This window comes from Coturnix japonica, chromosome 2, assembly GCF_001577835.2.
Source record: "Coturnix japonica isolate 7356 chromosome 2, Coturnix japonica 2.1, whole genome shotgun sequence".
NCBI classification, from domain to species: Eukaryota; Metazoa; Chordata; class Aves; order Galliformes; family Phasianidae; genus Coturnix; species Coturnix japonica.
The window spans coordinates 101,183,323-101,195,262 of record NC_029517.1 but is presented as its reverse complement, the minus strand read 5'-3'; the positions used below and the strand labels follow the sequence as shown (position 1 = coordinate 101,195,262).

Below are 11,940 nucleotides of genomic sequence, written 5' to 3'. Positions count from 1 at the left end.
GGCTGCTCAGGGCCCCATCCAACCTGGCCCTGAGCATCTCCAGGGATGGGTCACCCACAGCTTCTCTGGGCAGCCGTGCCAGGGCCTCACCACTGTACCATAGGCATCAAATGACCACACTGCTCTACTTTCAGTTTTGCCTGCATTAACTACCTATGGCTATGGGTCAAGAAGCTGAGCTACAGGCTTCTTAAGGGAAATATAGATCCCAATTGTGTAAAACAACTTTAATACTGAAATATATAAATAATCACTACTGAAGAATAACACAGCAGACCGTGGTGATTCATTACGAATAGATGCTATAAATGGGACCAGGCACACTGCTAGGTAAGGAGGAAGGAAGCTATTTTAGGAGTCCTGAAAATTTCTTCCAGTTCTGCGTAGGGATCATGCTGCTACAGTTTACTTTCCAGGAAACTCTGCTCTGAAAAGCACTTTTGGGAAGAAACCTTTCATTGGAACCATCATTTAACGCAGACCTCCAATGGATCTAAAACACAGTTCCTGATAGCTTAAGAATGGGAGGAGTTTAAAAATGAACAAAACCCACCGTACCTGCACCAGGAGCTATTTATTAGCATAACACTCTTCCTTTTAAAGATTTCGTAACAACTGAAGTATATACAAAGTCTTACAGCATTTACACAATAAAAAAGGTTTCCTATTAGCTGATGAAGTATAAGGTAGTGCTGCGGCTTATTTCAAAGCATGTATACAGGAATAATGAAGCAGACCACTGTACTTTCAACTCCTCTGCTACCTCACCCACAGCTGTCAGTTGAAATGACAGTTCATTACACCACTGGGAGGATACAGATTGTTGTAGGATTTGTAACGGGTTCACCTGCAGCACTAACCATCAGAAGGAGGAAAGAAAATAAAGCTACATACTGTCATGTTTCTACGCTTTCTAGAGCTGTAACAAACTTTCACAGCCTTAGATATAACATATGCAAGACAACATAATCACAATTTTTCAGATATAGTTCAGCTACTGAGTGTATTTACTTCTGAATAGGAGGCGTTATATTGATATGGCTGTGTGTTTCCATTTTTGTTCATTAACTGTTCAAATAGGTCTACAAAAAAATAAAATAAAATTAAAAGACAGCACGGACTTTGTAGTCATGATGTGTTTGACTAATAAAGGCATTCAATATCAGCTATAGGATCTAATCATTCCTGTCAAAAGTTTAAGACCAGGAATCTTAAGAGTAAAAAAACGAATCCCACAAAATCCCACACCTACGATGCTTTTGTGTGTCGACTCCAACCTTCTTTAACGTTTTTCCAACAGGGTAATACAAAATTATTAGAATGCTTACACCAAACCAAATGCAGTACTCATTTAGTTTACAAGCGGTCAAGCAGACTCATTAGACCGCCTCAGTTGTGAGACTGAGGGTGCTTATCTAGAAACAGAAACCTAAACAGTCCCTTACTGCAGGTAGGGATACATTATTTTAGCAAAGAACAGCGTATTCCTTGCCTTTCAGAAACAGCTTTAAAGGTGCCAATAATCCACCTTCTACAAGAGTTAAGGTTGCTTTGACTACTGTTGTATGTCTAAACCTCTTATAGTGGCCAATTTTCCTCCACACCCCTCCCCTCCCGCTCTCCCCCCCAAACGGGATTCCATTTCAACTTGGAACCTAGAAACGTCAATTGACGATATCCGTATTAAGACAAAAAGTGACATATAAAACCCACAAGGAACCACATAAATACCAAAGAAGTCATATAACCTTTCCATGTAAACACTTTGATTATACTAAAGCCCTAATTAGATTCTTGTCTTAAACTTTTGGCAGATAATGTGTATGCTCAGCCAGGCTTTGCAGTTGGTTATTGTTCAAGTGGAAGCCAGGTCAGTTCACATGTTGACAGGCATGCAACTTGGAAACATTGCACAACAAGCAACACAAAGAGATTTGAGAAGTGTACAAGACTTCAAGTAGACTTCACAACCCTTCACAACTGAATATTCACAGACAAAGATACAGTCCTTGCTTTTTCTACTGTGGATTTTCTCACACGTGGGACACTTTCTGTGACTCTCTAGCTTGCTTGATGCTATATAACCACTTGATGATTCTGGCATTCCTTTCAATAGCAGAAATGCCGTATGGCACACGGTCATTGGCACTGTCATCATTTCTAAGGTCACTGTTGCTGTCCTGAGACTGTTCACAGTCTGAGCTAATCATGCTTGCACTGCGAAAGTTGAGGGATATAATATCAGAGTTAGCCCTTGCAAAATTTTCCATCCCAAGGTTTTCAAGCTCTTCAGGATCCAGTCCACAGTAGTTAAAGAATCGTTCAACATCTGCGTCGACACGAAAGTATCTGTCGCTTAAGTCTGATTTCGATCGCTGTAGGGAGGGTCTTCTACTAACTCCGCATCCAGACTCAACTGCCTCAATCTCTGGGGACTTCAGGGTGGCAATGGCAGCAATTTTGGGTTTTGGAGGCAGAGGTGGGGCTGAACTACTGCAAGGTATTGCTTTTAAGGGCTTTGCGCTAGTTACTTTCCTAATGTCTGAGGAGCTGTGAGAGACATGTAAGAAAGTCTCTGCCGACTGGTCTAGGAGCCTTCTACTGACATTGGAGCTGCTCTCCTGGGGGCTGCTACGGCCCTGTGTGGGGTAAACCTTCAAGGACTCAGCAAACGAATGGCGGTTCAGTTCCGTCGAATCAGCTCTGTGGGGTGGCCAGTTTCGGGGACCGTGCTTGTGCCCCGAACCTGAGCTGGAGCCTTCAGAGCTATTGATGATGTTCTTCAGAATCTCTAGCTTCAGATTTTCTCTCTGGACACCGCTCTCGGTCTTTGCATTGTTGCTGAATACCTTCAAGGTGGGGCTGCCCAGTGCCCGCTTGGCTGCAGGACAGACCGGCGGCTTCGCCAGCACTGCTGGCTTCACGGGCTCCTGCTTGGCATTGATGACCTCCTGGCTTTTGACGTATTTCGCCTTGTCGGCTTCCAGCCTCTCCACCGCGCTCAGTCTTTTTGGGTTAGGCTCCGCCTGCCTGCGAAAATAGTCAGGTCCTTTGTTCAGGATGCGGAGAGGGACGGCAGATGTGAAAGTCACGGCAGGGCTGACCGGCTTCACCATGCTACCTGTCGGTAGTGTTTCTGTAGGCATGTTTGGTGGTCTTTCCCCCGCAGCCGTTTTGGATTCTTCTCTGGGATCTCCTAAACGCACGGTGTAGAAACATGTACATTAAGCACAATGAATAGCCGATGAATCCAGGGATCTGAGCGTTAGCAGCAGCGCCTCATCTCACAGCTCATTAAATAACGCTGCGCTTCTCTTTTAAAGGCAGCCTTTGTACTGCAAGGCCACCAGACACAAGTCCGTATTAGTCTGCTCCACTGCCTCCTTTCTTCTCGCTGAAAGATGTGGGAGTCTCGTCGCTTCCTTTGTGTGATCTGAAAGGCAGAAGAGCCAACCACATGTTAGCGGCAGCGCCTGACATCAGAGCGATAGCAACAGCAGCCCAACCCTCCTCTCCTCTCCTGTGGCGGCGCTGGGTGCCCCTCAGCAGTGCCCGGCCCCAGCACCACCCAGCAGGATTATGCCAAAAGGAAAGGGGAAGGACACAGGCCCCCCGCTGGGATGCAGCCACACGTGTCTGGGGGCAGGTAGGGGACAGGGATACCGAATGGGATGGGTCATCGGGTTAGACCCACATCCTTCCAGACAATGAATGAAAGCGCACTTTCAAACACTGCCTGTGGCTTTGTCTGGTTGATTTCTCAACATACTTTATCTCTCAACCTCCAAAGTTTTTCTCCTTACTGGCAACGTATAATTCTAACAAACTCAAGAGTATTTTCCTATTTTACCAAATGCTCCGGAAAATGAGCCAGTCTAAAAATCAGGAAGAAAACAGAGATAATGTAGTGTTTTTAACTGCAAGGCATACGCTTCATCGTTAAGCTAATAGAAAAACAAGCGACCAAATAGAGATACTGCTGAAATCCCATACTGCAGCTTCAAGGCTGTTTGAACACGAGTCCCCACAGCATGGGTGCTCCAGCAGCAAAAACAAGGATTTCCAAGTTCATAAGGGAGGGCAAATTAACTGTAACAAGAAAAACCTAAACCTAATGAGAATAAACAAACATTCTTTTAATGGTGGATTCTGGAAGCACGTAAAACATTCTGACTTGGCTTGAAATAACAGAACTTGTCTTTGCATTTAGATACAATTCTTCAAGCCTTCTAGGCAGCACAATGTCCAAAACAACATTTACCTTTATCTGAATTGCTTTACGACTCCTTCAGTTCACGCTGCCACAACACCACACACAACCTAAAATGCAACACTGCAGATAACACGGCAAGTGCTGTAGACATTTCTCCCACATGAGGCACTGAAGAGCGCGTACCAAAGAATCTAGTTTTAAAGCAGTGATTTTAGCTAATGGGTCTCATTTGTTTTATTACCGCCCCCATTAATCTACACTGTCCTTTTTAATATCCCATTTCTGCTACCACCGTGTTCTTCAGGGAGAGCAGGAATAGCTGCTGCTGCTTCTTCACTCATCCCAATGTGCCCAAAGCAGCATCTTTCCCAGCGATGACCTGTTTTTGCCTGAACTGCCATGTCCGTCTATCCGAACTACTAACCATTGGGTATTTAACCATCAGTATGTTGTTTGGATCCCCAAAAAAAAACTCCTCTAAATCCCACAGAAAAACCTGTAATTCCAGCTAAATATACCTTAAGTGACAAAGAAAGCAGCCTCAACACACGATACATACATTGAATATTTTCTCTAAACCACTCAAGGTCAAAGCAAGGAAACCAAATGTATAAAAGCTATAATGAGATTATAGGAAAAAGCTGAGCTTTCTCCTGAAGGCTCACTGTCACAAGCATTCTTCAAATACAAACTAACATATTTAGGTGGGTGATAAACCAGACATGCATTCAGTGCAATTGAAAGGGTAGTGAAATGTTAATTAAGCTTTCCTTTCAGTGTTGTTTTATAAATCCTGGCGACTTCCTGAATTTTAACTAAGTCTTCCTGAAAGAGAAAAAGCTCTTTTTCCTCATTTGAATCAACATATTTATTGGGACTATTTTAAAATTAAGCACATTCAGAAAGTCAAGTTTAGCAGGCATCTGCACATACACATTTCTGTTCCATCTACACAAATCAAACCCTTCCACGCTGCCAGCACAGAGCTTGTAGGAATACCTGATTGCTGCGTGCATTTAGCGTTTACATGCAGAAACTGAATATAGGCAAGGACAGGGGACTTGTCAGGAGAAAACAAAAATAAAGAAGAAAAAGAAAAAAAAAATCACATTCCAAAAACCAACCCTTCAATTCTATGTACTAAACCAACACTGTCACCCAACCAAGTTAATACCACTTGAATAAGCAAGAGCACAGCTCTGCACTTCTCCTCAGCCATTGTCAATGAAGGCCGTGGTTCTGCCCAGAGGAACTCCTGCCAGCTCTGCTCTGCTCCCAGAGAGCTGCTCTGAGCACACTGCAGATTACTGGGGCTGTGGGAACCAAGGCCTTTGGAAGTCCTTCCCCAGCATTTAGTAACTTCCTTACTCAGGACAGCCCTGCTTGCTGCCAGCAAGCACTGCTTTTAGGTTTGCTTCAAAGGAAGAAAGAAGAAAAAATTCCCACTGTGCATGTGTGTTCACCCAGAGGAACAAAAGCTCTTGTTTGCAAGCACACATGGGGCCAAATGCCCTGAAGTCAATGGAAATACACTGTGACTGGCAATGAGCTCCAGGCATGCCTTCAAAGAAAAGCAAAGGGCTGGGGGGAGCCACAGCAGAGATGCTGTCTGGAGATATGCTGTCATGGGCCAGGTGGTTATGTGGCCAGACAGGGAGCTCTGCCCTTGCATTGCTGTTAAAAACTGAGGTAGACGATAGAACTTTCTACAACAGAAAGTATGCTGTGTTCCTGAGGTACTGTATTAAAATACCATGGGGAAGTTTATTCAGTACTCTCACCTCAGAGAGATAGAAATTGTTAATCAGACTGCGCTAGAACAGTAAGTGGGGTGGAAGACAGGTGGATGTAGGTACTACTGAAACAACCTCTCTGGCCTGTGCTCTGATGGCTGCAGCCTAATTCTGCTGCTAGCTGGGACACCTAGTGCAATTCCTATCAGCGCCTCTGTTGTCCACAGGCACCTGAAACATGACTGTGATGCTATAGAGTCACTTACTAATTTCAGCACTAATGAAAAAGGCTGAGCAGCAGCAGCAGCACAGCGTAGTCACAGGAAGACAAAACGGTGCCCCTTTTGTTTCCAGTTGTGCAAACCATAATTGCAGCAACAAGGGTGGAAATGGCTTCCTGGTGGCCTAAGTGATGAAAAAAGTCATAGCTTAGCCACTGGAAATGCCTGCTGTGGATGGCTCCAGTACTGGCTTTGCACTGTAGAAATTCAAAGGCAACATTTCCACTCCCAGGAAATGAATGGAATATACTCAGAGACCTGGAATATACTCAGGGACCTAAGAAACATTTTACTCTTGTTCACATCCAGATGTGTATTCTGTAAATGCAATTCTTCTCAGGGACTGGATTATGTTTTTCAGACTCCTGTTATTTCACTCTGTTAGAAAAAGATCACTAGGCTTAAGAGATCATTTAAAGAGAAACAAAACTGTAAACTTACGCACACATTCAAGCATGCTTCATTTTAATAACACACATACACTGATAAAAGCTTTCTTGAAGTTTGTACCACTGAGCTCTTCTAACATCAGTGCCTGCTGCAGAACTGTCTAAACATCTGAACTGCTGCAGAATGCAAAACGTACAAAGGAGTAGAGGGGCTTAAGGTTTTTAAAGCTCTATTTTCAACCAGGGACTTTGATTCAAGATTCCTTTGTGGCAGAGGGAGAGATCCAAAGCACTTACTCATTCTAGGCATCTCTCATCGCCCCGAGACCTGCAATACATTTGTTAAGATATTCACATTTAGGTAACAGGTTCAGCAGCTGTATGATCTGGGACAGCATGGTGCAGCCGACTGCAGCAATAGCTATACAACTGACAGTAACTAGAAACAAATTCTCTATGAAATATTATTGTGTGTTTCCTTGTGGATCCTATACCTTGACCAAGTTTCAATTAGCCTTTGCCTGAATGTCTACTCTGAAACCACTACATATTTTAGCAATAATCAAGTTGCAGCACAGCAGCAAAAGCCAATAATGAAAATATGGCTTAAATGATAACATAGGAATTTTTACTCTTGATTTCAGTGAGGATGCAGCTTTATCCAGCAACACTGTGCTGAAGCTGATGCTCTTACTTCATCCCTCTAGGATAGAGGACGAGTGATGGACAGGAGGTACAGACGGCTGGAGAAGGAAGCACAGTGGGTACATATAACAAGGGCTGACAGCCTTTCCTCTGCTTTCCTTGTTATTTAAAGGTCTGTTTCAATTTTATTTTCCTGATGGTAAAGTATAACTGCACAACCTCAAGATGCACCACAAACATCATAAATTTAAGTACAAATGATCTCAACAGGGCTCAGAGAAATCTCAAAACAAATTTTGCACAGGACCATAGCACACAGATGAAAAATCACAGGCTCAGCTAATGGCTAGGTGCATGTTAGAGCTGATGGCCCCACTGTGAAGCTGCTGCTTTGTTAAGAGACCCTTTAAAGCCAATGAATGAGGACTTCAGCGAGAATAACTTGCTACAAAGCTATGCGCTAGGATACAGTATCGTGTATGCCTAAGATCCTTACAAGTTCTTAGGACAACCATCAGCATAAACCTTATATGTACTTTATGTTAATAAGTTTAAAAATACAAACAAAAAACCAAATTAGGATTACACTGGCACTGAATAGTTCACATACAGAACGGCAGCAGGATGACATTTTGGAAATCAACTTTAGATAAACAAATATATGGGTGCAGACTTGGCTTCATATTTCATCAGCTGTGGAGATGGAAAGCATGAGGAGATGGAAACACCTTTCAGATCTGCCATGAACCAAAATCAAAGTGCTGCCCTTTGGGGATATGAAACAGTGACCAATAAATGAAGGGCAGCATCTGCTCAAGGAGGAGGCTGAGCCTCCAGAAGGTCACAGAACATGATATAACATAGTGACCTAAAACCAGGAGTGGCACTGGGATGTAGAGGTGGGAAATTTCCACCAACTGGGAAAGCTGGTGATCAAGGCAGCTGCTTTGAACTGCTTGTGTATTATGTATTTAGGCCGATTCTGATTTGCTCTGGCATTACACTCAACAACATCCACCAATGTTAAAATATCAGTCTGAGGTGCTGTAAGGTGACAAGTTTGCGCAACAAAACCTTCTAAGATAAAACTCTATCAAGTGTCACTGTCACTTGACAGTTCCTGTTTCATTTTGCAGTTAAAACTGAGGTTTAAACCAGGATGCTGATGTAACTAGAAACACTCACACTGTTATGGGGAAATAGCTTTTGGAGAATCCATGGTGGTACAAATGTTGGGGATGCACACCCATGGCTGCACTTGCATTCTGCCTTTACATTGCAAGCTCAGTTGCTTATAACATACCACACTGTTTGGGACAACTTCAGCCTCTCATTTAAAAATACTTCAAGAAGGGACCTAAAAACTATAAAGGAATGTGATGTAACTTCTTGTTACATTTGTAGTTCTGGCTTTTTGTGAATACTTCTATTTTAATGTGTATTTTGCCTGAATATTTCTTCAAAACACTTTGCAAAACTTTAGTCAATACCTTTTAGGCAGACCTTGGGTTGCAATCCAGCCACTTGCTGTTCAACAAGTCACAAAGCTCAGCCAGTCCCAAGTTCAAAGCACCTTCGTTCTTCTTATTCTGTCTCTATAGGCACTACACTTAAATGCATGCTCCACAAGCTCCCCACAACCCTTCATCCTGGTTAACTATTTTCCAAGAGGCCACATTTTCAGTGTGTAGCAAAATTAATTAATTGGCCAGCCTTGACTGTCATCACTACTTACTGGGAGGAAATAGAGGGAGGCTGAACAATAAAACATTTTTAATTAAGATGCTGAAAAGAAAACATTGTAAATAGAACACTTCAGATTAATTTGCACCTTAGATCCATGGAAATTCCTAACAAGTTCATTTTAAGAGCAAGCTATATTTGAAGCTACCCAAACCATAGTAGTTTCCATACATAACTGGTTCAGTGCAAGCACATGTGTTAGTAAAGAAGAAAATCAACATCATATATCTGCAAAAATACTTAAGATACACCCAGAGCACACTCAGTCAATGTTCACACAGGGACACGTCTCACAGGCAGGCTCCATGCAGCAGCCACACAACCAGCAATCAGGCAGCTCAGAAACAGCTCAGGAACTTCTTAAGTATCCCTTCCTCCAGAACCAATCCTCATTAATGGAGCACTTGCTCCTTTGACAGCAATTTCTGCTTAAACCAAAACTGAGAATCACCTTGGAACTCTCCTGGCTCCAGATACACCCTAAAAACCAAACACATTAAGACCTAGACATCGTCTCCACCTCCCACAGCTAACTCCCATGGAAAGGAGCTGGGAGAAGCAACAAGAAACACACAGGAGCATAGGGATGCTCAAGGCATGCCCCGCACACAGCTGCTGCTCAGCATGGGAGCAGCCCTGTTACTGACATTAATGGGCACGCACATGGCTAACTAAGCCTGATGGCTAATTCCCAAGCTTTAGATGAATCATGGATTTTCCTGGCTGTCCTTGCCCATTAACACTACTTAACCCAGCATGTGCCTTCTGAGCATGCTGCTGGCCCTCAAAATGCAGCTGGGGCTAACAAGGATATCACAGAAAACACTTCTGCCTTTGCTTCATTTGGAATGCCAACTGCAAGACAACCTCCACAGCAAATGCTGAAACTCCTATACAGTGCATATAAGGACTGACCCTTCCCCAGCACTTTTAAAAGTCTCCCACAAAAACCAAATATTTGCAAGCTTTAAGTTACAGGAAGAGTAAGTGATCCCATGTAGAGTTCCTGGAGTGAAAAGTAGTGCATGATTAATTGCTAGGAGGTAGGATGGCCTCCAGATGAAACAGGAAGAGCCACCCCAGAATACCACCCAATATTCTTCCCTGGGAGCTGGGGAACTTGCCCCATTCTGGAGGCTGGGTAATTGGTGCAGCCTCCCATTTCTCAGTAGATGGAGAACCTCTGATCTCATGTACTCAAATGGACAGCAGCCGCTACTGCCAACTCATTTTTGTGGGGTGGAAAAAGTTCACCCGACTGACTCTGTCATAGGAGGTCAAACCCTCTGAAATCTCAAGTTGCTGTGTTTAGACTTTGTTTATTGAGAATGTTTTCTGAAACTGTTTGCAATGGAAAATATATCGACGGAACATCATATCAGAGCTATAAACGGCTTTTATTTAAAAAGCCATAAACCCACAATGAAAATAGCTGCAGTTAGACATTCCCTTGTACTTTGTAAGCCTGCAGAGCTCCAGCACATGAAGATCCAGAGTCAACAAAATACAGCCCGGAAGAGAAACAAAACCCCAACAATTTATGCTGTGAAAAAACAAGATACTATGAAAAGCTACTATAAATGGGGAAGATATTTCAGGTTTAAAACCTCCTTTCCTTTAATAATCAGAGCTTTAACTGGTAAGGAAAACTTTTAAATCACTTACTCAGAGTTTCAGAACTGGCATCTTTCTGATGTTTCTCACACTTTATGAAGATACATTTAAAAGGAATGGGGCATAAGTATGGAGTAGTTCTTGTAATACACATTGTTACAAATAAGGACACAAAGTTACATTGAATATACTGATTTTTAGCCTTTAACAGCTTGTTATTATATCTTATAATACAGAAATTTCTCTTTGTTTTTGAATAAACTACATTCACAAACAAAAAACTGCTCCACTCTAATATTAAAACACAACAAATGGATATATCTTACCGATACTACAAATACATGGAAAGTTAATAAGGCAGGCACAATTACCAACTGGTTATGGCTGAAAGCAATAAGATGAGACAAATGGCAACATTCACCTTGTGGAATACAACAGAGTGGCCCCATTCTGACAACAGGGGACTTTCAGTCACTCTTCTGATTAGCTGTGGGGTGTTGTTTGTCAAGTCTCTGCACTTAATATCCTTTTCTATAACATGACATAATGCTGCATTAAGGTCAGCACGGCTACTTAATTTCTGCACCAGAATTGTTCTGGGCTAACCATTTATAAACTGTACAACTTCAACTACATGAAATAGTGAACATTAATTTTTTTTTTTTTTCTAAAATAAGCTAGAGAATTAAAATGTTTTGACGATGTATAAACAAATCAAGTGGTTCCCCTCCCCCCTCTCCTCTCTTTTTAATCATATCTTTTATTTTAGACTGGCACAGCTATGTTTTTCTCTAGATAAGAGAACATTTTCCCATATCACAGAATATTCCATTCCTCTTTCCTCCAGTCTCAGTTCTAAAGATACACACTGCTGGAAGTCAAGAAAGAAAGTCAGAGGAATGCATACCACTGCATCTGTATATTTAAGACTTCTTTAAGTACATGGTCAGAAATACCAGCCTTGTTGCAATCAGAGTACAGTAAAGCTGAATAACCCAAATTCTATGTTGTACATTCACGGTGTGATTGCACATTTGTGTGGATGTATTTACTACGGTTGTTGAAATGTTAGCTGTTAGAATACATTAAGTCTGTTTCCTATTAGTGACATTTAACGTAATGACACTTCACTAGAAGTGTCTTTAAAAAGCAGCACTTGCAAAGTCAGAATTGCCCAGGCTCTTCGTACTAAATGGTTTTCTGTGTATCCGAGGACCCTAATGAAGTTATGACAGAAATTCTTCACGGCCACATCTTTTGCAACACCATAAAAGTCTCACTGTCTTAAAGAAAATAAAAGCTGTGTTGAGTCGTGACCACTG

At 42.3% G+C, this 11,940-nt stretch overlaps 1 protein-coding gene across 9 annotated transcripts in view; it reads right to left on the bottom strand.

Moving 5' to 3' along the window:
* Positions 1–554: 554 nt before the first annotated feature.
* Positions 555–11,940, bottom strand: part of FAM110B (family with sequence similarity 110 member B) — a 96,144-nt gene continuing 84,758 nt past the window's right edge. For all 9 annotated transcript variants that reach the window (XM_015855632.2, XM_015855639.2, XM_015855634.2 and 6 more), the window contains one exon: positions 555–3,433. In XM_015855632.2, coding sequence (XP_015711118.1) covers positions 2,034–3,146 — 1,113 coding nt within the window. In that variant the 5' untranslated portion in view covers positions 3,147–3,433 and the 3' untranslated portion in view covers positions 555–2,033. The remainder of the gene's footprint in view (positions 3,434–11,940) is intronic.